This window comes from Echinococcus granulosus (genome assembly GCF_000524195.1).
Source record: "Echinococcus granulosus chromosome Unknown EG_S00005, whole genome shotgun sequence".
In the NCBI taxonomy this organism is placed as follows: Eukaryota; Metazoa; Platyhelminthes; class Cestoda; order Cyclophyllidea; family Taeniidae; genus Echinococcus; species Echinococcus granulosus.
In genome coordinates, this window is record NW_020170385.1 from 387,504 (window position 1) to 411,651 (window position 24,148).

Below are 24,148 nucleotides of genomic sequence, written 5' to 3' on the forward strand. Positions count from 1 at the left end.
AGTAGCTCAATAAAACGTAGACAATAGCTGTCACTGAATTGTATCATCACATCTAACATTCTAACACATTAATTAGTAATGTTGAAGACAGCACCACAAGAGAAATCAGGACGAACTTGGCACCGTTGAGACAAGGTTGGAGAAGGCAGGGGTCAGCGACCTTCTCACAAAGGGAGCCCACGAAGCCAGGCTGGCAAGAGCAGTTGAAGTCAGTGGAGTGGACAGCCGCGGGGCCTCTACCGAGTTGAGAGAAGGCAAGGGTACGCCTCGAGACACACACACCTCCGTTAAGACAGGGCGCATAGGCGCAGGAACTCTCGTACGTCGCCTGTGCCGAGCAATAGTACTCCAGGTTGTGGATTCGAATCACCTGCAGCACTGGCAGGCCAGTGACTTCCTGGTTCTCTTCCCCGGAAGCACCTATGGACAACTTGTGATTCTGCAGTGCTGAGAGTACCGCCTGCTGGGAAGTAAAGCCTGCTTGGTAGGGTGGCTTAACGCGATTGATGAGAATGTCCCTTATACAACCTAAGACGATAAGAAAAAAATGGTGGATTACTTTGTTTTTGCATTTTATTGGGTAAAATCTAACACGGATACACAACTCACCCACAAATCCGGAGCGCAAAATGGGAGGAGGAGCAGAGTAATTAAATTGTGGCCATTCGGGATCCTGAGTTTCCTTAGATAGTGTTGCTACCCATTCCTTTGGATAAAAGACCTCAGCAAGGGGCCGGAATCCGTGGACCAATTCGGCACCGAGCAGGATGTCCTGTCTTTTCGTGTCACCAGGAACCCAATCAATAACTTTAGAATGAACATGTATGCCGTCAATCGTTAGCTGGACCCACCATCTAAGGTCTGTCAGGAAAAAAAATAGTAATTAACCCAAGTGAGCAGTGGATGCAAGCACTGAAGGGTGAGTAGATTGGCCCACCGGATGAATCGATGATACTGGCAAAGAGGACGAACCGCACGCGGTGCCACTGACCGTCACTCAGCTCCAGGTGACTGGAGATGAGCCAATCGCTTGTGGACATTCCTTTGGCAAAGTCGACCAGCGAGACGGCCAAGTTGCCGTTATTGACTAAGTGAATGCGTAGAGCGCGCAGAGCACTCCAGCCAACGGAAAAGAGCGGCCCACTATGCTGGCGGGTGCGGATGGAGAACACGATTTCGATTCTGTGCTCGTTCGGATTCCCTACTTGCCAGTGGGCAAAACTCCCTCCCGTGAACTGTAGTGGCCCTTTCTCTGATAATAAGAATGAAATTGCTGTAACTTCTTTTCCATCGTTATTGACAATGGAGGATCTGGCTTAAATATGGTTATAAAACTATTCAGCCTCTCCAAATTAGCTTCTTGCTGTATTTCGCATATATTAGTGCTTTTAAAATCGCAGATGGAGAGCAGTCATTTTACAGGAATTCCCCTGAGATCCCTGATTGACAGGTGCCGTAAATGAAAACGCAGCACTAGTTTAAAGCACATTTCAAGAATTTTAAAAAAAAAAGTTGTTATGGAGTAGAAGAAAATTGCTAGTGCGTGAAGCTAAAATTGATGAAAAAGTGGAATCCTGAATTGCACTGAACTGATTCTGAATCATTTTGTTGTTTAATCTTGAATGTTTAAACTTTCCTCCAGATAGCAGACAAACGTAATAATAGAGTACACCAAAACAACAAAGTTATAATAGTTTACGGCAAGATGGTTGGATGACTGAATAAAGATATTCGAGTTAATATGCATTTAATCGTTCGAGTATTGATGATAAACAAGATGAGGGAGGAAAAGGGTGCACCGCTGATGGGCTGTCTTAATCAAATAATTGCTGATGGAGCATACAAATCTGGGACATCAGATTACCCGTAGATAACGCCTCCAAGGAGGGAGTAGATCTATATTGTTACCCCCCTGTTGCATCGGTTCGATTGCACTTCTGTGGATCTCGACTTGGCATTGCGAGCCCGTATCAACATTCAAATGCACACACTCGGGAAAAGGGAAAGAGCGAGTTCCTCTAGTTCACAAGTAGTACCAGCTCAAAGTCAAATTTTTAAAGTTGCAACGATCATCGTATTGACTGAAATACAGGCCTCTCAAACACTTTCAAGCAAGCGCATTCAATAATAAAATAGTAAGTGATCCAACTTCTTTGGTATGCGAAATTAAGTAAATCTGAATAGGAAATACCGTGTTGCAGACGCTAATTCAATTAGAAAGTCATATTAATAATTGGGCATGTCATTTAAGTAAAAATTTGAGGACATAAAAGACAGAGAAAACTTACCTCTCTGGAGGAAGCAGGCTTCAGAGAAGCAGGCCTCAGAGGAGTCGGGGGGCAGTCGGAGAAGGCGGTCGCAGTTGGAACCGGTCCAGGGGAGGGGGCAGAGACAGGCATAATGGGTGCGTGGCGAGCGAGGCGAGGGCACACAGATGCGCGGCGCGGAGCACACAGTAGTGGCGCAAACGTTGCGTGGACGCTCACAGTATGAGCCTCCGAAATCAGTCGTGCACCGGCACCGCGCCACTAGCGAGAAACGCGGACTCACCCGACTCGCGCCGTGCACCTCCAATACACTCAGCCCCTCCGTCTGCGCCTCCAGTACCACCCGCGTCGCGCAACTTCCCGAGTCGCATTTCTACCACGAGAAAATGCCAATGTCTAGTTCCGTCACATCGACACTCGATTAAATAACATCGGACGAAAAACGTATGTGACGCATTTTATATAGCAGTCAATACTTCAATAGTTGCAATGTGAAATTTATTTCACTTCATACAGGTAGCACGAAAATGGGAGTTTTTGATTTAAGTTCACTACAAATTAGACATTTGGGTAAGACCTGTGTCCTGCGGATTATGTTGAAAAGAAGGAAAAAAAGATAGTGTTTTGTACATCTATTTCCAGATAAGGGGAAGTGATAAAGTCCGTCCATCATGGTAGAGCATTTGTGAGTTAGTGATTTCCCCATTAACTGCCAGTAATCTGACTTCCATCGCGTGCTGACTACCTAAAGAGGTTTACCAGCTATGGATGGAATAAATACACACGTGTCAAATTGTCTATCGGGTTAAATATTTTATTTTCCTTAAAGTAAATACATACAATTATAACGAAATAAAGTACTGATCTGTTCTCCCGGCGCAATTGCATTGTAATGCCAAGTAGCATAAGTAATAGTTAAGCTAAACGGTAAGCAAGATGTCAAGTATTCCTAATTCATAAATAAAAGTTACATTAAAAACTAAATCGTACGCTTCTCTGACTCCTCAAAGCCTTAAAAATGAAAGAGAAAATCTTTAGACAATATCTACTGTTGCATGTACTGGAAATTGAAATAATAATAGCATAAAGATTACTAAAGATAAACAGCAGTAGAGCGGTTGGATAGGCAATTATAGTGCACAGAACAGAGTATCGAAGAGCCTACCTTTTGTGCACAGAGACTGTTGTAGGCATGGATTCGGTGGCCAATAGCTCTGGAGAGGTTTCCCTGCAAGCCATGGATCTGGTGAACCAAACGGTTGGACTCGATGAACCGCCTCTCGCGAGGATCGTAGACAGCTATCAGAAGATCCGCTCCGCCACCAATACTCCTTCTTTCCCTGTGCAGAAAGGCAGTAGAGGACCGGGCGGAGATAATGAAAACGTTGTCGGATAGGTCGACACCACCAGTGACAGAGAAACTGAGAAGCGTCCGGGCCAACTCCTGCTGGATCGCCTCGCCAAGGTGAAGGAGAAACAACTCGTTTGGTGAGAGGTCGGCAACATGGAGCACACAGGCGGACTCTAACATCTCTTCCGTCACAGTTATAACCTACGACAGTATGAAAAATGGTTGGAAGCTATAAATAGGGAGGACTAGAGCTTTAAAATTCCGGGAGGAAAATAGCCTTTGGGGGCGATTTAACCCCGTGTAGTGGTAAGTTTGCCAAATGCAGTTGAACTGCAATACTGGGGCAATAAAAAATAAGTTTGTGAACTTAAATTGGGAACTAGTTGAACTTTAAGTAAGCAAATCAATTTGATTATTAACTCACATTCGAAGGGATGCATTACCCAAAATGCATAATTGAACAAAACGCACGCAGAAATTCTGCAAAAAGTGGCTTGAAAAGTCTTCCAGTTCTTAATTTGTAAAAAAAGCAAATCGCAAAGTTGAAAACAGACGACCCTAAACCAACTTTCAATTCGAGGCAAGATGGTTGCCTTTTAACATGCCGACAAGACTTAAGGTGAATTGGCGTTTTTGTTAACACCTGCTAGAGAATTCTCAATTAAGAACATGTTTTTTAGTCAATGGAACAGCTGCCCGATAGTGTGCTATACAAATCCCATAATATTGTCACAAATTTGATCTATTATTCCTTAACTAGATGGGAATCGTAAGAAAGAGCCATTAAATTCAAAAATTGCATCAACTTGGGTTTCAGAGACGAAAATAAGCCACGTAAACACGCATATGCTAGCAGAAATCATTTGCTCTAAACCCCCTTGCCCATCTGAAAAAAGCGTGCGAAATGAGTTGCAGCGGACAGCATGACAATATGCCCCAGTCAATTTGGTCAAACGTATTGTTTAAACCAACCTGTCCTCCCCTCCCCCACCGCTCCACCCGCAATGCCCGCTTGCTCGAAAGGTGAGTGGATTTTCACTTGCTTGAAAAGGTAGACATTTTCATGATGAATTCCCACTTTTCAAACTATTTCATTCAGTAATTCAAATTAACTAATTGAGTAGACATCCCTTCACCTATCCAGCTCACGAAGATTAACTATCAGGGCATGGAGGATCTAGACTAAACCCACCTTCAGGAACATGGTATTATTGGAACTTAATGAGCCATTTGTAACTCTGACTCGAAGACGATATTCGCCAGAGTTGAGTTGAGCCATGAGCGGTAGTTTCGGCAGCACAGGTTCCAGCCATACAAGTGACGGATCTTTCTGAGGTGCGGAGGGGACAGTGGATTTGATCGTTCTTGATGTGGTGGATTTTACATGGATACTTCCATCGTACTGGTCTATGACAAATTGAGCAGTCGAGGGTTCGGTGAGGAGTTCAAAGAAGAGCTGATCATAAGCAGTACGATCGCGAACGACCACCCGCATCAGCGGAGGATCCTGCGCCTTCGGCAACTTCGTAGCTATCATGGAGTTGTCAAGGTCGAAGCGACTTTTCAAGGAAAAAGCAGAGGCCCCAGAGCTGTCCCGGAAAACCACAAGAGTTGTGTTTGAACTGACGATCTCAGGAGGAAGGTTGGACTGACGAGAGACGTGAACTGTGATTGTCACTGACGAGTGAAGCACGGTCATTCCATTGTCGTGGGCACGGACTACCACACTTTTACTTCCCAACTGTACAAGAAAATCACGTTGATGTCTTTAGGTTGAAGTATCATGCCATAAATTAAAGTAGACGCCTTAATGCCATGGGAACTGTTTGTGGCCTTTGTACTTTAAAATGATAAGAGGAAAGCAAACATACCCTCAAACAGGCATGCAGGGTAACAGCTAAATTTAATATATGTCAGCCTACTGATTCGCTTTGAAAAACTATTCTAACTGATGTTTGCCCTAAAAAAGACACTGAAACGTTTGAACGAGCTTTCAAAACAGTTTCTAAGTAAAAATACCAAGCTAAATTAAAAAATGTGAAACGAATTACAGTGAAATAAGTTACTTTAACCTTAATTCCAAAAAGATTATAAATCATAAGTGTTAATAAAGGAACGAAGAGCATCAGATAAGGTGAAGTGATATGTAAGAGTCGAGGCAGCTAACTGGGAGTGTTGAGGCGGCATAGAGAGAGCAAAAGCCCGTCTGGTTAGTTTCGAGGCCCCGGAAGAAGGAGGAGTCAACGAGGTGGGTGGAGACAGCGGTATTGGTGGGGAGGACGGAGTGGGCGCGCACTGAGAAGGGGGGCATGGAGATGTCCCAGGCAATCGAAGGCGAAGCGACGAGGCCCGTGAGTTTGCACCTGAATGGGCCCGCGTTCGGAGCCGCATCCCAGTCCCGCACTGCCATGTGCCCCAAAAGAATTTCTGAGCCTTCTACATGCGACGCATTGTCCAGACTCTATAGCCACAAGGAAGAATGTACACGTTTTAATCTGAAGTGTGAAACAGCCTTTCGATCATACAAATTTGGTCAAAACGTGACGTCTTAAATAAACTAAATACTGGATGATTTTACAAACGTCCTCATGAACGCTACAATACTAAAATTTTGGGAGCACATTGATAGTGACTGTAGCAAAAAGAGCTGATCGATTCGTACAATAATCGTAAGTAAAAATGGCTCATTGATTAAAAATTTACCACTGTGACAAAATGAGCAAAAAGACTGACAGTATTGGTGTCAAAAACAAAATCGCTCAATGTGATGAATAGTAATTCCGGGCATAGGTTGGCAGTTTTCGGAGAAAATAGATGATTTAAAAAAGGAATCCTTGGCTGAAAAATTTTACGGTGGTTGAAGTTACTACTTGCCTATTTTAGCTTACAATGACAAGTTGCCATGATGGTGAGAAATAAAAACCACCTTAAGCATTACCCCTACATAGTAGCAATGCAGATAATTCCGCTTTCGCATCAACATTATTACAGAATAAGTCGGTTACTTCGTTGAGACAAATAATAGAAAAACTCGAAGAAACCGCTGCCAAAAATATAAAGCACAAAGGAAAGCAACGTAAACTTACCTCTGATTGACTAGTTGATACAACATTTCCATTGCGATCCACCTGAATAAAAGAAAGAAAAAGAGGTAACTATTTATCTTTACTGGCAAAGGTAAATTGACTGGATGCCTAGGGTAAAAAAACTAAAGGGTAAATGCAGCATCCGGCTTGAAATGAAAACAAGCAGTGGTGTTGACATTTTGAAAGAGATTAATCCCAGCGATTTTAAGGCTCAAACTTATGCCTTGGCAGGTGACACGCCACCTCAACCCTCGTCTGTCAATCACCTCTAGACAACTCTAGTTGGAAAGTTAACTATATAATGTTCTCGACAAGAGTTATGCAAAACTTCAAGTTCTGTTCTTTTTATTAAGAGAATCTGTGTGGATACAGATGTGCTCCTAAGCTGAAATAAGTGCCTTGTAGAGGGAGATGAGTGATTCGGGTTGGAACATAACCCTTAAATCGATTGGTGGTCTCAATGGATGGTTTTGCAAACAATGTGAGACAACAGGATGTCAAATCTTTCATAAAGGTCACACAGTAGAATTATTAATTTGTATGTACTATTAATATATTTGAAAAATATGAAGACCAAATGAACGATTATTATACCTCAAAATTAGGTACACAAACTTAAAAATCCAATTATTCGCCGGAATTATTTAGATGGATAATGGGATGACCCAGTGATACCTTGATCACAAATAGAAACTCAAGAGTGATTGTAAGAAGACCGTGAATCTCTACAGACAGTGGACGATCTTACTCGGACATAGAATTCATAATTGGCGCGTTCGAATTGAGGTTGGCAGTCGTTGGTGTCACGGATGGAGACACTAACGCGGGTGACAGCCGAGAGGGTGGGCTGACCGTGGTCGGAGACACAAACAGAGAAACCGTAGAGAGAGGCTTCTTCGCGGTCAGGGCTGAAGAGCAGAAAAATCTCACCTCTCGCTTCGCCCACCTCGAAGAGGCGCCCGACCGCCAACTTGGGTGCAGCAGCTGAGACGAGGCCGGCGCCGACATGCCGTAATCTCGGCGATACCACCGTCTCGGGCGGCCGCGTCGGTTCGCATAGAGCGAATGAGAGACGACCGTTCTCACCCGAGTCAGGGTCACTTGCCGTTATCTGCAGCCCGCGTAGTGACACAATGCAACGCATTCGACATACAGCAATATTAATATTCCTAAGGCTATTTTTTGTTTGTGAAAAATAACGTAAAGCTGTGTTGATTTATAGGGCAGGGGCAGAATTAGCCGAGAGAACATTCCTCTGGCTAGCCATCCTGTCGTGATGACAGAGCCACCCACCACCGAATCTAGTGATGAAAAGAGAGGGCCTGTGAGGCAGGCTTGCTGTGATTTAAGTTCACAAGCGACCTCGTAAACAACTTTTGCAAAATGACCAAAACATCAAGAAGTAAGTATTCACCTACTACCAACTGTGAATAAGCAAATCACACACTGCTATGGTAAGCGAACCACATGGTTGAGACAAATTTATCTGATTGCTAATTTTGCGCAAATATACCAATTTATTTAATATTCGCTTACCAGCATGTGGTCAAACTCACAACACCTCTAAAAAGATGTTTATAATGTTTAAACTTATTTCCCCTGACAGTGAAAAGGAAAGGGGTTCCATTTGCAAATGTATTGATGCGAGAATGGGAGACTGCGCTGTGCTGACACCTTGGATGACTGAAGTGCAAAAATCGGAATTTGTGTAAGTTGCGAGAAGGTAAAATGGATGAAGTAAAATGCGAGTTGCATTTGAAGAAATTTAGCATACAAAAAGCACGTACCACCAATTAACAAAGCGATTTGAATTTCGCACTTACCCAATTCATAGAATTCTTCCTTAAAAGGATTACTAATTATTCATCTAAGTTTTGGTACACTATTTGACGTCGATCTTAAGCGTTCGACATCTCAATACTTGGTGGGCATAATAAACCTGATACGATCGGGAGTTTGCACTTCATGGACTAGATGGCCAATTTGTAAAAGTGAAGTTCTGCAATTAGCTGTCATAAGTGGATGCTTCTGGAATAAAAATCAGATGTGAAAATAAACGGATTTAAGTACTGCTCACGTGACTGCAATAACGGTGAAAGAAGTACCAACGATTTTAATGATAGCGATGATATGTAATTAAATTCAGAAACAATGAAACCGGTAATAGAAGGCAAACCTGAAACAGATTTTAGTAGCAAACATTCAGTGATTATAGTAAAAGTCTAAACTTATTAGGAGCCTGAGTAAAACCATCGATGAAAGCATTACATAAATGCGGGGCCTATAATAAATACTTCGCTATCCTTTGCCGAGAAAACTGCATTTATCAACACCAATCCACAAACCGATTTAACGTTAGAACATTCCAGAAATAATTAGTTTTGCGTGCTCCACAACTGAAGGCGATCCAGTCGTCATTACCACGGTCCTCAAAAATAAAACGCAGAAATATGGAAATATTACCGATCTGTGTGTTTATGTACATGAATAATGATGTTACAAGCACAAAAAATGCTTTCAAGTAGAATAGAAAGGAACTTTGCCAAGCGCTATTTGAATACGGTATGCGCACTAACGACCCGACAAACCTCAATAGCCATCCATGTTAATGTAATTCGCCATCCGACTACCTCGTGCTAGCAAAACCCAAGAGATTCTTAAATAAATTCGAACTGACAATATCCGCATGATGACAAAAGAAAATTTAACCTAACGAAAAATCAGCATTTTAACAAAGTTCTTAATGGTAAAACTACCATATTTTTTTCACATATTTGGATAGATTTAACTTAGGGTTTCTAAGTGTGAGGACTGCACGTAGTCTAGCACATTTTCGATCAATAAGCAGTCTGTGAATTTTGGAGAAAAGGAGGCCAAACAACTGGCACATAGCCACAGAAAACATTAAAAGTTAATCTTAATGAGCGAATCAGATGCTACGAAATTCTATTCGTCGAACAAATGGAGTCGCATTAAGGCCCAGGTCATCAATTAATCAATTTTTCGTAACCGTTCCATTAGGAGCGTTGCTTACTAACAGCATCAGATTTACGTGCTGAATGTTAGGTTTCCAAATCGAAGCTCATAGAATGCCGTTCAGGTAACTAGTAAAGAGAAATAGGTTTGACACCTAAATCAAATAAAAGCAACCATTCTAGCCATGTGCAAAACAAGGGGGGAAAGCGAGGAGAAAATCCACTTACACGGCCAATCTGCGTTCCGACGGGGCTATTTTCATAGACCTCAAAGGAAAAGACGCCAATATCGGGCTCCTGCGTAGAGGTAACGATATCATTAACCGACGTTGGCAACGCATCCTGTCCAATGAAGTAAGGTGGATTGTCATTGACGTCAATTACATTGATGGTCGCGACGGTTGTGGCACTGAGTGGCGGCGTGCCTCCGTCCCTCGCCTCGATTGTCAAGAAGTAGCGTGGTGTATGTTCGTAGTCCAGAGAATTTGTCAAATAGAGCTCACCTAAAGGCAATACCTCCGCCTCATGTTTTATGTGGCAGCGATATTAGCTTTTACTCCGGGAAATAAATATCTGATCAGAACGAAAATATGGGCCTAAAGGTGCGGTTGAAGGATGACTTAATTAGTGGTCACACATGACTTTACCAAATATACTGCTAAAACCATCGAAAGTAAATTTGAGACAGGCCTCAATGGAATATTTTTATTTGAAATTGGTTTGGTACAGTTATGCGAGACAGATTTACTTTAACTTGTTAGAAAAATGTAATCGGGCAACTTCAAATCCACTCACACCAACAAAAAGGTGATATCAATTACTTCTAGTGTATAACCGTAACAAGGCAGATGGACCAAAGAAAGATGGAAAACCAATATCTTTACTATACTAACTATAACATCCAAGCGGTAGGTGTCTGGAACTCATTTTCAATGCTACAAAACTCAAGAAACAGACATAGAAAGCAGCTAGGGGTCAAAATGCTCATGCAATTATATTCCATCTGCATATTGAGGCTTTATTAAGATAGGTGCGATTAACTACACCTAGAATAACAAGGAAACCAATGATAGTAGTAGTTATTCCATTAAACTTGCCCCAGCTTGTGTCCTATTTATAAAATCAATGATTGCTCTGAACATAGCCGATTTATATGCAAAATATCGTCATTGGTATCGTCATTATACCCTAAATAGATTCAAAATGACCAACTTTGGTCACGGAAGCAATGTGTGCTAAGTTCATACCCAGTAAAATTCTCGGAAACAGTTAAAATGTTAGACTGCAACGCTCTACCAGTGATAAAAGATAGTTGTTACGAAAATTCAAATTTTTGCTTTTGAACAAGAGGCGATACAGTGAAGAATCTGAAGAGAGGGAAATGAGATGAATTCGAGCAAAACAAGGGATAATGTATTCACAAATAATTCACCCCATTTAGGACGTCGATTTTTAAAAAAGCAAAAGGGCAGATAAGCACTAATACTCATCTTGGCGCTTATAAAATTACCTCAAATCCATAATACATGGATTCCCAAACATGTTTGCATCTGCCAAGCTTTCTGTAGCCTCCATTTGGAACAGAATTTAATCAATATTTCATTGGATGACTTATCGCCTCGATTTTGGCAGCTATTCTGGCTCATTGTGAGAATTCGGCTTAGCAATAATCAGAAAAGGTGGTTTTCAGGTATTTTTGGGTACCAAAGAGTGCTACGAATCCGTTTGTTGATGCTACGTCAACAACAATATAATGACAAGCCAGCTTTCAAAGGCAAAATTAGGTGATGACTTACTAAATTACTGGGAGATTTTATCGGAAGTGAACGAAGTTGATACATATTTTCCGTAATGTTAAACGAGTACAGTTCGCAAAAGTTGCATGTAAAAATCCTTTCGCATCGACATTCCTGACAAGTTTAGAATCATAAAACGAAAAAAAACTATAATTTAAGACCAATCAAAAATTCAACATTTTGTGGCCGATGTAGTCAAAATGTGAATTTCCCGCTCCCAGTGGACTGACATGAAAGTCTAGCTTAGAAAAAAGATTAATAGTGAAAATGGATCAAAACGTTTACATTATTACTTAAAGAGAAAGAGGATCCGACACCAAAAGTGGTTAGAGAGTAAATGGGGTCGGCGTTTAAAACTTCCTAAATGGCAATTGAGGAAATAATAATTATGAATAATGTCAACCAGTACGAATTTCTATGGCGCAAAAGTGTACTCTCCACTTTACCAAACAACGGGAAATGGGGAATGAGTGACACGACGAGTGAAATGAGGTGAAAGTCCTGTGCGAATGAGTGGGTATGAACAACAACTCACCGGTGGTGGCGTTGAGAGAGAATTCAGGAGTGTCGGTCTCAAGAAGACGGTAGTGTACGATAGCGTTGTCTCCCTCGTCAAGGGAGACGGCAGTAAGACGCATGATAAGGGTGCCTGTAGGACTGACTTCGGAGATGCTGGCAGTGGGCCGAGGCTCGAGGAAGCGGGGTGGATTGTCATTTACATCCACCAAACGCACCTCCACACTTGTTGTGGTCGAGTGGACGCGCGACAATCCTCCTCCGTCTGTCACGAGGACGACAAAACGATGCACTGCAAGACTCTCTCGGTCCAGCAGCTGAACCACACGAAGCAGACCCGAGTGTCTATCCACCGAAAAACTCCTGTTTCGGGGCCACAATATACTGTATTCCAGCCCGTTCGCGTCCACTGCAAAGTAGCCCAGTACGTCACCACCAATTGCAGCACCGGTAAAGTTAGGTCACGCACACAAACTCACGCAACAAAAAAGCGCATTTATAATTGGCTCAGAGTGATGTACTCAAAGCAAGGTAAACGAAAATAAGATCGAAATGATAATCTCCTTGTCAATGCCGACCACTTTTTCGTACTTCAAGTGCTATCAAACGATGCTTGAGATAACGGTTTGAATACGCCGATGTTTCAGTGGTAAAATATGCAAAATCTGCAAGATCTTGGAAGAAAAATTACACAGAGTATCCCTAACTATAACTTCAGTTTAGTTGCTTTAAATTCAAAGTAGAAAACACGATATTATCACCAGTCCATGAAGGAATCTTACCAGAATCGACATCGGTGGCGTGGACTTTACCAACCAAACTACCGATAGGCGCATTCTCAGGGACAGAGGCGATCTCAACGGGGTGGTCGAAGACAGGTGGGTTGTCATTGACATCCAATACGTGGACTTGGAGGTTGTAATGACAGAAGTGGTCACCTCTATCTCTAGCCTCGACCCGGAAGAAGTAGGACTTCCTCACCTCGTAGTCCAGCTCCCAGGCAAGCGTAACATCGCCGGTCTTATTGTCCACCCTGAAGGTGTCCACGTTAGTCTGATCCTCAACCAAGCGGTAATTGAGGGAAGAGTGCTCTTCCAGCACGTCTGCATCTGTTGCGCTGAGGCGAAAGAGCACTGTTCCGTTCGATGCCGACTCCGGCACGTCCACCACACGATCAGGCTTAAGAAAGCACAAAGAGAAAAAAATGGATTTCTTTTGAAACAGAATAATACCTTAAGCGTATCAACGAACTCACGTTATGGCAGATGGGCGAATTATCATTTACGTCATCCACATGGATTATTAGTGTGAAGGGATGAGAGGTTTCATGTAATCCATCAAATGCCTTCACTTGCAATATGTGAGTTTGCGTCGACTCAGCATCCAGCGGCCTGCGAATATAGACATTACCGCTGGATGAAATGGTGAACTCTTGTACTGATTCCCCGATTTGATAAAATTTCAAAAGAGCATCATTAGAGCTAGTATCCTTATCCACAATTGAGAAGGTAAAAATTGGATCAGTTGGAAGATAATTTTCTGGAACATGTATTTCAACAGACGGTGGATCATCAGTGGAATTTTCTATGAGCTTCCATTCTGGTGGAGTGTCGTTTAGATCTATCACATCAACGGTGAGGTAGGCAACCGATGTGTGACGTGATGTATCCACAACTGTGACCTGATAATAAGAAGAGGGACCATCAAATATATCATATGGTGGATTCGTCCCTAACTGCTGCAAATACTCACCGCAAGTTCGTACGATGCCACGGTTTCCCCATCAATCGGTCCCGCTACTGTTATCCAGCCACTAGAATCAATTAAGAATGGAAGCGAAGAGAAGTCTGAAACGAAATCAGATTTTCGCCGAAGTGAGTAGGAAAGAAGACCTTCATCCGCGGCGTCGCAATCGTGAGCGAGCATTTGGTAAATGCGACGCCCTGAAGGGAGGTTTTCCGGTATACTAATCCGTGATCTAATGGAGAATAGCCATTTTACTTAGTAAAACATAAGTAGGTGTAGTATTCTGCTCAAAGCAAATCATACTCTGAATCCGTCTGGAAACTAGGCGTGCAGTCATTCACGTCCTCGACTTTTATGGTGACGCGAGTAACGGCAACCACAGGCACCGAAAGGCCGTGGTCGGTAGGAGCAATACGATACTGCACGAGAATATCATGTGAGGGCTGCGCTTCGTAGTCGAGATCGCGTGTTGCGCGGATTGCGCCTGTAGCTCCATCGATTGCGAAGGCGCTCAGGGAGGCGGTGGTGCCCAATAACGACCAGGTCCCACCCTGTCTCTCTGCTTCAGAGTTTATTTTGCAGCCAGCAATGGGCTCGTTCGGATCGTAACCAATCTAACCATTGAAGAGTTAATAAGATCTAATATTATCGCAGTAGCTTGAAGAACCTTCAAATGCAATTCTACCTGTAAAAGTCTCTACTAAGCATGGCTACCAAGTGCCAAATACTATTTATAACGAGATGGCAAACAAGAAGCCGAAGCTATTTTTCCGTTAGAAAACTATGCGATGTTTACCGTCCATTCATTTACAAGCATAACGTGCAAATGTGTTTGTAAAAGTTAAGATGCGTCAAACGTTTGTGGAAGCCCGATGAATCTTGCATCCGGAAGTCTATGCACGGTACCGGCGTCGAAGAAAACACAATAAACATATTATTGATGCATTAGCACGAATAATTGTTCAACACTTGAGGATCGCAGACAAGAAAAACTTGATAAGCAATCAACCTATTTATCAGCATCGTAGTATTCCAAGTGAAAGGGTGAGACGATAAACATTGGGAGTAAAAAAACTGAGAAACTTCAATCTTGAAGCGCGTCTCGCTAGGATATTAGAGCAGGTAATACGAGAGCAATTAGTAGGTTAAAACTATCTATTTTTTGTCAACCTAATGATCAAAATATTCGAGTTTACTGAAAAGACTGCGAACTGGTAAAATGATGCAATCTATTGAGAAAGGATTATTTAAACAGTTCTTAATTCTTTTAGTACCAAAGCGCTAAATAAAAAAAATGGCATGTAACCAAAATGCTACTCAAAAGTAGAAAAAAGGTGGATAAAATTTGAAATCGCTCCTCTAAATCAACTCTACTGCACACAATGGTCACCATTCTACTGCAAATCAATTGAAAAATAATGACGAAGCTTTACGTGGATACGATTGACTGAAGAAAAGTGACACTGCCCTAAGTAAATACTGAGCTTGTCAAACGGTACTTGTTCAGTTCCGGCGTCCTTCCGCAAACTGAGCAACTTTTGATGAAGCTCAAAAGCTTAAGCAGACAAAATCTCTTTTACCTCATAGTTTTGTTACTTAAAACTTTTTTCAGCGATTCAATTTTTGGTTGAGAACTGCCAATTGCACACACCGGCGGTGCTATGCACAAGAACATTTGAACGAACAACCTCCGATACAAAAACCATCGCTACAGCACTTATTCACTAAAACAGGCCTAATGGAAAACTTAGCCCCTCACTTCAGCAATAGGAATCGAGCTACAGGAGAGATTCAGTCGCCAGGGGAGTTTCTGGAGCGTGAGATGAATGGTTACGCCGACGGGTTCGGAGCAGAGAGGCCGGCCCTCCTCAGGCTGATCGCAGGCATCCACGAAGAATTCGAAATCCTGGCTAGAAGGCGGTAGCGGCCGCGTCAGATGGACCTCACCGCTCTGTGCATCCACAACGAAGGGGAGGGCGTCGGTAGCGGCGGATGCAACATGATGCGACAAAGACGGCAGCAAACGGTAAACTACGCGTGCGTTACCACCACTGCTGTCCGCATCGTGGGCACGGATGTGCACGGGCAGACGCAGACCTCTCGGGTGAATTCGGTTGGCAGAAGCAAGGTGCAAGGTGTCATCGGTATATTCACTTGGTGAAAGAGTTACCTGTACACAACACAGATGGAACTATTGGGCTCTTTTAGAACTATAAGCCTCCATGGTTCAATTGACATTCATGTCAAGAAACTTAGAGTGGGCGAAATCCAGACAGAGGATTGCAGAGATTACTGTTCTAGCTTCCTCTCAATCCTAAAGTGGAGGGGAAATGGGAAGTGGAAGGCAAAGAAGTTATGATCCACCAGCCAAAAAACGAAGCATAAGAGCACCAGCCCATAAAAAGGCATCAATGATTTTTGTGGTCATTCTGAAGAGATTTGGGATTTTCTTGTTAAGAAAATAAACGCGTATCTGCGGTGTTGAGGTAAAACAGCATAGCTAATATATACTGTAAACACATACATGTGGTAATCCCACATAACTGGAAAGTAAGACATAAAAATGTCGAGAAAACCTTTTTGACAATATATAGGATTACCAAACTGTTTGCAAAACAGGCTTTTCCAGCCTCATGAGGGGAGGAGGAATGCTCTCCCACCAAAAGTCATACCTTCACATTAAGAATATGCGAGGCACAGAGTAGGTAATCATTTTGTACAGAATCCGCATACGTGTTGCACAAGCAGTATCACAAACACCTTGTAGCATTAGGAGTGACCTTTGGGCTGGATTGCACAGCGCCTGGGTGTGGTGGTGGCGATGGTGATGATAGTAGTGGCGGCGAACAGCGGAAGAGAAGCAAATGCCAAACTTGCAGAAATGCCATTCATTATCCGAATGGCACGCCATACACCACACCATGCCAGCTCGATTGCTCACACACTTTCTGGGTAGTAAAAGGTTAACCGCATTTCCCTCACTTTTTAGTACTTTTGTTCATGTGTTTGGCTGATTGTGCAGCTAGGGCGTATTCGGCAATCAAGACACTTAGAAAACCATTTATCAATTTGCGCCTATGGAACAAACGAAGTTCCAATGCAAAATATGTTTTTCGAAAAGAACTCTCTTAGTTTTACAGCCGATGAGGAAAATACTTTTAGTTGGAATAGCATATTAGAAAGATAGATAAAAGAGGAAGCAAGCTGCAACGCAGGACATTTTTCCTCCAGCATTTCGAAATATTCTGATCAACTATCCATATCTAAAATCTCCCTAATATGCGTTCTTAAACATTGAATGAGTAAAGAATTTATCAATAAGCAATGCAGCAAAGGAACTTGACAATCTACTATTCTATTTCCCGTGTTTATCGGAGTAATCAGAGCCATCGATGTGGAAAACAAACTGTCCAGTTTAAATAATGATGAGAATGAAAAAAAACCCTGTAAATTCAGTCAGAATATTCAGTTAGACATTATTCGATTTAGTAGTAGTTGTTCAAACCTAAACACAACGCAAGGTCATTAATGTTGCTGAATAAGCCTGTGTAAACAGGTAATACTAAACTTGATAGATTAAAAATGCTACAAAATACAAGGGGCTGATTGAGGGGTTCATTGCTGGAATACACGAACATGGAAATATTATCGCAAAAAATGGGATATTAGCGCGTATCACAACCAAACATTTCAAATTGACACCCAATTTGAATTCAACCGTTTAAGGAAGGATTTTCGCAAGATCTGTCTTATTAGCAGCTCCTAGTCGCCTCCAGGACTTAAAGCGAGTGCCTTTTGTAGTCGCAAGTTTTCTTCATTTCTTAAGTCTTTTTAGAGAGTTCCAGATGGAGGAAGAGAGGGTAAACGAGGACTCCAAGAGGCGGAAAAATGGGGTTCACGAAGGTAGTAAAAAATGCCCGGGCTGATTGTCAGTGCACAGGATCAGGCGAAGACAAAAATGTGACCGGATGCTCGGTAGAACGGCATATTTTGTGGTTGGATGCATTTGTACTGGCAAAAATCTGGCTACTTGACCTACTGATCATGTGTTACTAATAAAACCGATTCAACGAGGAGCATCCACGTGATCGCAACTTAGACGGAATGAGTGAGGAATGACGAAGTTTTGGAACAGGACGTAGATCTTACCTAGTGGATACACATAAAATAGAAAATTAGTATCGTTGGAGCTAATTTTCGACGTGAAAATATAATGATAGGATCAATTTTTTGAGTTTAAAACAGATTTGGGAATTTGGTTTCGAACTTGAAACTTTTGGATAACTATTCCATCATTGTAAGCAAGAGTGAGAGGAAATAGTCAAATCTGTTGAAGGGTCATAAAAACAACCAGCCTTCACCATACTTATGGGATAATAAAAGGCAGTTTTTGTGCGGCATGTTGATGCTTTAAAGCAAAAGGCGTGAGTAGGCATCTCTGCCAAAGCGGGGGATCAAAGGTGAGTCATTAATAACAATGACAAGGTTAGAGAGATGGGAATCAAGAGGGAAGCAGGGCAGTTGGGCACACCTAGGCCACGCAGACCACGGCAATCCATACACACTATTTTCGATGGCGGATATCCCCAAGTTGGTGGTCGTAAAATCAGGCATACAGTCAAAGTAATTCCTTAAAAAGAACCTTTCCTCTGGTAGAGTGCATTACAAAGGCAACAAGTCGATAGCTTGAAGGAAATAGAGCAAAATCAGTGATAATGAAGGGAACTAACTCACCTCGTATCTAGTCTGCTCAATCACCGGCGCGTTGTCGTTGATATCAGCCACAGTGACCTCAAGCTGCATAAAATCAGACAGGCCACCCGAGTCTGAAGCAACAACTGTGAGTGAGTAGCGCTCGGTCTCCTCCCGATCAAGGGGCATAGAGAGAGTCACCTCGCCTGTGTAATTTAGAGGAAAAAGTGCCTCACACTTAACGCGACTTCCCAGTAGAGTTTAGTAAACAATTTCCGAATACTACTTTTCCTGAGCATTTCTTGGCCTCTGAAGCAATAAAATACCACCTTAAGTTAATGAAGTTTTTCCGCACCAATTTGTGAATCAAAACTCACATTTTCACCCCTTCTGAAATACATAACGATATATGGCAGAAACCTTATTTTACTGAATTTTATTTCAAGACAAAGATCTGAAATAGGACATAGCATCATATTAAGCCATGTCTCAAACGCTTTAGTCCTCGAAAGATTGTTAAAGCTGCTTTCATGGAAGTAATTTATAATAAGCTAATAGAGCGAGGTAACAACGGAAGAAAAGACACCGAGAAAGGCAGACTGGTCACATATCGATACAAATTACTAACATTGGACCACGACACTGCATTTAACAATCGCCTGTAATCAACCAAAAAGCATCGCACCATGGCCATTGTCCGAAATAAATCAAATTTTCGCCAACAGTTCACCCGGCAAAAGAGAACCGGTGGTGCACACTATCATGCTAATTAAAAGAAAAAAATGTTAATTAACAAATCCTCTCCTCACAAAAGCTCAAAGCTGGCATGCTAAGCAAGTCAATGAGTGCTACAGATTAATTATAATTCCTATTGTGTGCGGTAAGATTTCGCTTATGTACGGATAGGCAATAATGATTTCTGACATTTTTGGTGCTTATTAATACCGACGAACTCACCAGAACATCTGAAGTTTTCCAGAGAAAGCGTTTCGGAATGTATTTCAAAGGCTTGGAAAAATGTTTGAAGGAATAGAGGACTACTTTGAAGACCACAAAGCGAATTTTGATAAATTAAAGCCATAGGTTTTCTGAACCGTTTCCCATGTCAGTTTTACCACCTGAAGACTGACTTCTGGTAAAATCTATCGAGAAACACTAACGTAGCATGAATGAAAGAAAAAAGATTTTGCATGTATGTGTGCAAATGCAAGTACCTGTCGTGGAATCCAGGCTGAAAGGGATATGAGGAAGACGGGCGAGGAAGTGGTAGGAGAGATGACTGAAACTCCCAACATCGGCATCGAGGGCAGTGGCGAGGAGAGCAATGCGACTGCCCACCTGCGCGTCCTCCGGGACTAGCACAGTCTGCACCGTCACAGGGAAGCGAGGGGCGTGCCGGTTACTCGGTATCACCTCCACCTCTACCCAACACGTTGCGCTGTGAAGTCCGTCCGACACTTCAATCTAGAGCACAGACACGCCTCCTCCCAGTCAGCAAACACCACCTCCAAGAGCGTCTGGGATACACCATACGATCAGAATACTTAGTGAACACTAACCCTAGTGCCAGTTGTTTCTACAACATTTTGGTGTAGTTTTACATCCATTATCGTCAAGAAAAAGCGGTTAAGAGGAGTTTAGGAAATGAGGTAGAAAAAGCACCTCGAAGGAGAGACGAGAAGTGCTGCCGCCCTCGTGGGCGAGGAGGGCTGCGGTAAGGCGCGCCTCCGCAGAGGAAGTGAGCGGAGGGCGCCAATGGACGACGCCGCTGGTGGCATTGAGGCGGAAGATGTCGATATCAGAGGGCAGCAGACGGTAAACTAGACTATCGTTGACATCGGAGTCAGATGCAGTGAGGCGCAGCACGAAGGCGTCCGTAGGCGCATCAATTACGACTGTTGCATCGCGGTGACATGCGGCACCAGAATCGGCCCCATCTCCAGCCCCATTCTCGCTGTTCGACTCAGCATCGAATCTCGGTGTGTTGTCGTTGGCGTCGAGGATGGAGAGCTAGAGTGTGGGTAGGGAGAGGAAGCACGCCATAACTATCCGGCCCTCTTAAACACAAGCGCATTAATGTTGCCATGCCTCTATAAAAGTAAACAACGATTTACCTCCTTGCGAGAAACCCAAGTAGTTAGTTGTCCATGTGACTGTGTGAAAGGAGATGTTTTAGGAGAATACGTGCGATACACGCACGAAGTCCACTTTGACCTAACACTACTTTATTTTATACTGCCTCTTATCTCAAGCTCGCAACAACGAGAGGCAATGTACTCGACAGGACTGTTTCGCGTTGGCTCTGCACGTAGATGTACATGATTACAGTTTAGTTAGACCCTTCAGAAGTCCAGCATAGGGCAAAATTAAACGACTTTGGAAAGCTGAGCACTTAAAAAGTTGAAAAGCTTGGAGCAGATTAATAAACTTTCGCAAGGACACATATCGAATGATGGCCGTTTGAGCACGCTAAAAATTGCCATGAAATTGAGCTACAGAGAGTATAGTTTGATCAACTTAATTCACTGTAAAATGAATATACAACAAATTTACGTACACCCATAATTGTACAAAAACAATGATATTTATAAGAGATAGGGGAAAGTACCAGGTCTCACATTCGGGCAGCACTAATTCACTCTTTGATATTAAAAGGAGCTGATGAGAGATCTGCTTTTGAGCTACTGAAAGGAGAGCATCCCCCATCACGTCTGTGTGATTGCTTACGTAGTAGAGAGGGGACAATGACGCAAAACCACACGACCCACTCTTCCTCCTGCTTCGGCCACATGGATGACGAGAAACAGCAGGAATGGGCGTAAAATACATGGCCATGTGCTTCGAAGTGATGAGTCATTCGAACGCTAACGATGAGGTGACGAATCAGGACTAGGGCGAATGTTCTAAAGACACCCGACGAGACCGTCAGTGGGTTCGACCAGGTGGTTGTTTAAGTGATTGGCACATGCACCGCCCACATTATCATCATCAATACCGAACTAACCAGTGGTTGATGGGGTGGAGATATATTATTTTTAAAAGTTTGGTAGATAAATTTCAGTGCGAGCGACTAGTATCCGTAAAAGCAGGATGTGACAGCCAACAAAAAATCATAAATCTATCCCATAAAAAGTAAGTTAGAAATGATAAGCTAGTAATTTTTGTTTGATTAGCCATTAGTTACGCATTTTGCAGAGTTTTTCGACTCATACTTGTGGAGCTTGATGGGAAAAATGCGTGAAATGTTCCAGGGAGATCATTCTAAGTAGTGAGTATCAATATCCCCAAAGTGTGATCACTTTATCATAGGTTTACACAACTATTTATCTAAAATAGACGCATTTATTATAATTACAAAGCCCCCTCTTGCATGGTATAAATACCGAGAGAAATGAAATCAACATCGCTGACTTCACCTACCCTTCTCCCTCACGCCACTGTGTAGGTATGAGGAAAAATGCGCACTAATGACCAGCAGCCAAATGGCTGTTACAATGTAGCTTTCTTTTCAAAGGGCAAAACAACTCATGCGTAAGAGAGTACACGGAGAATTGAATCAGCAGAACGAAAACGATGCTATCACGACATTACCCATTATTGCCTTAGGTAGTTGCGGAAAATTAAAGTAGCATCCAGCTCGCATCCTCTGGAGGCTGGTATCCATCGCTGACACGTCAGTAAGGTATCTGACAGGCAAGCAGGCATACGAAAAAAATCTCAACAATAACTACCAAAATAATACCCACCACATCAACTACTACTTGCTACTTTGAAATAGAACTAGGACTTGATGTGACTGAGCAGCGGTCAGTAACTAGGGTAGGGAAGACAGATTTACCGCAGAGCATTAAATATTCACGTGGAGTAGATTTCATTTAACGTGATTATTTAATTTTAAGGACGGGAGAAAAAAGCGTCTCCAATAAATTAATCAGGACAAACCTCAACGATAGATCTGCCGAAGAGAGGAGGTGATCCCCCGTCCACAGCAACGATCCAAAACGTTAACGATGGCTGTTGTTCATAATCCAATTTCCCCGACAGTCGAACAACACCGCTGATTGGATCGATTTCTAGATCCGGGACTAAAGTGTTTTGCCCGATCTTGATCTCGTCATCGGTTAGAAGTTGGAGGTAATATCGAATCTAACATTTATACACAAGAAAAAATGTACTAGTTTGGGCCAAAGACTTCAAAAAATACGTGAGCTGACGCAAGTTTACGTCATAAAAGTAGGTGAATGCAGTATCTCGGAATGCGATAGTGTGGTAAAATAACTTTGCGTTAAGTATGCAAATGTTCTGAGCCTGAGTTGGTTTCTTGGCCCGAGGCCATGCAATTTTATCACGGACTATCTTGACATTTCTGATCTCATCAACTAATTAGAGCAGAAATCAAACTGGATTTTAAAAATAACATGAAATGATGACTTCATTATTTTTGAATTAAAGATCCGTTTCAGTATTAAGCCGCCACGAATGAGACGACTACCTGAATAACGTCTCTATTTTATCAAACCGTAATGATAATGCAAGCGGACGAAAATTCCTGCACGGTCAAGAGGAATTCGGGCGTCCCAAGGCTATCGCCTTAATTGTAAATAGCCCGCTTTTGCACACACGGAAAGTATTTGTTGTTAAGTGATTAAGGAGTTCATTTAGTAATGTACAAAAAATATGGAGAAACCTGAGACGTTTCAATCATAAGTACGCCTTTTACAGTTCTGGTAGACTCGGAACCGGCCTCTCAGATGCATACTGAATTAACAGGAAACAAACAAATCTGTTTTGAAATTTGCATAATAGATAAGTCGTTGCTATAACTTTCATTACACAAATGTCATATCCCCCGGGATTGTTCCTAAAATATGATGGTATAGTGCAAAATTCCCAAGATTTTCGAATACCAGCCGTGAATATGACCAAACGCTCACACGTATTGATAAACTTGATAGTGCTGCGGGTAACTTACAATGTAGGCATTATTCTAGGATATACTTAATTTATTCGGTGATAGTGGATGCTTGATTTGATGGAATACATTTATCCCACCACCCTTATGAAGGGACTTCACTGTTGCACCAGTGTAACGTACTTATATCAGTTGAGATAAACCAAACTGGAAATCTTTGTTCGCCCTTAGGGGAAGGATGTGTACATAAGGCTTTTTTAAAAACCAACTATTTTGAACGTCTATCTATAGCGGAAACAAAAGATTGATGAATAACTATATACTGACAAATGATTGACAAAAACATCCGGATATTGACATTTGTCTAGATTAAAAAGGTTCTCGAAATCTTCTATAAAATCGGAATAGGAAATAGATAAAAAACCATAGCAGGCTGCCAAATGCCAGTTATGTTTAAAGATTAGCGTTTCAAAACAAAAAGATTTATCTGGTATGACTTTGGATCATGTTGACGTTTAGGAATATGAGCAACCTGCTGAAACAAATCCAGTTGGCGCAATCAACACTCAGTATATCTTTAAGTGCCTGTGAACTGGAAAGAGTAATTTTCGAGCTGTCCAATACTTACTGAGGCATCATGGTAACTATGTTAAAATTGTCGTTTGAGTAACGCATATGACCTGCTATTCCCTATCCAATAGTGACCCTTTCACCAAAGTCAGCAACCTTGATAATGGGAATTCGATAGTCCCGACATTAGTAAATATTCCCGTTTCTCGTTCTTTTAGGTGTTACATAATACACGAA

The 24,148-nt window shown here is 42.3% G+C and overlaps 1 protein-coding gene across 1 annotated transcript in view; it reads right to left on the bottom strand. All coding sequences in view use genetic code 11, as the record gives it.

Moving 5' to 3' along the window:
- Positions 1-52: 52 nt before the first annotated feature.
- The window catches only part of EGR_01308 (Protocadherin Fat), a gene marked incomplete at both ends in the record, with an annotated part of 57,201 nt that continues 33,105 nt past the window's right edge, over positions 53-24,148 (bottom strand). The window contains 20 exons of the mRNA XM_024490557.1: positions 53-528; positions 610-861; positions 938-1,252; positions 2,289-2,640; positions 3,433-3,819; positions 4,811-5,359; positions 5,786-6,079; positions 6,705-6,746; positions 7,453-7,815; positions 9,908-10,182; positions 12,011-12,400; positions 12,774-13,170; positions 13,247-13,672; positions 13,744-13,969; positions 14,041-14,351; positions 15,497-15,907; positions 18,472-18,635; positions 19,644-19,893; positions 20,092-20,439; positions 22,372-22,575. Of these exons, the coding sequence (XP_024354881.1) occupies positions 53-528; positions 610-861; positions 938-1,252; positions 2,289-2,640; positions 3,433-3,819; positions 4,811-5,359; positions 5,786-6,079; positions 6,705-6,746; positions 7,453-7,815; positions 9,908-10,182; positions 12,011-12,400; positions 12,774-13,170; positions 13,247-13,672; positions 13,744-13,969; positions 14,041-14,351; positions 15,497-15,907; positions 18,472-18,635; positions 19,644-19,893; positions 20,092-20,439; positions 22,372-22,575 (6,432 nt within the window). The remainder of the gene's footprint in view (positions 529-609; positions 862-937; positions 1,253-2,288; positions 2,641-3,432; positions 3,820-4,810; positions 5,360-5,785; positions 6,080-6,704; positions 6,747-7,452; positions 7,816-9,907; positions 10,183-12,010; positions 12,401-12,773; positions 13,171-13,246; positions 13,673-13,743; positions 13,970-14,040; positions 14,352-15,496; positions 15,908-18,471; positions 18,636-19,643; positions 19,894-20,091; positions 20,440-22,371; positions 22,576-24,148) is intronic.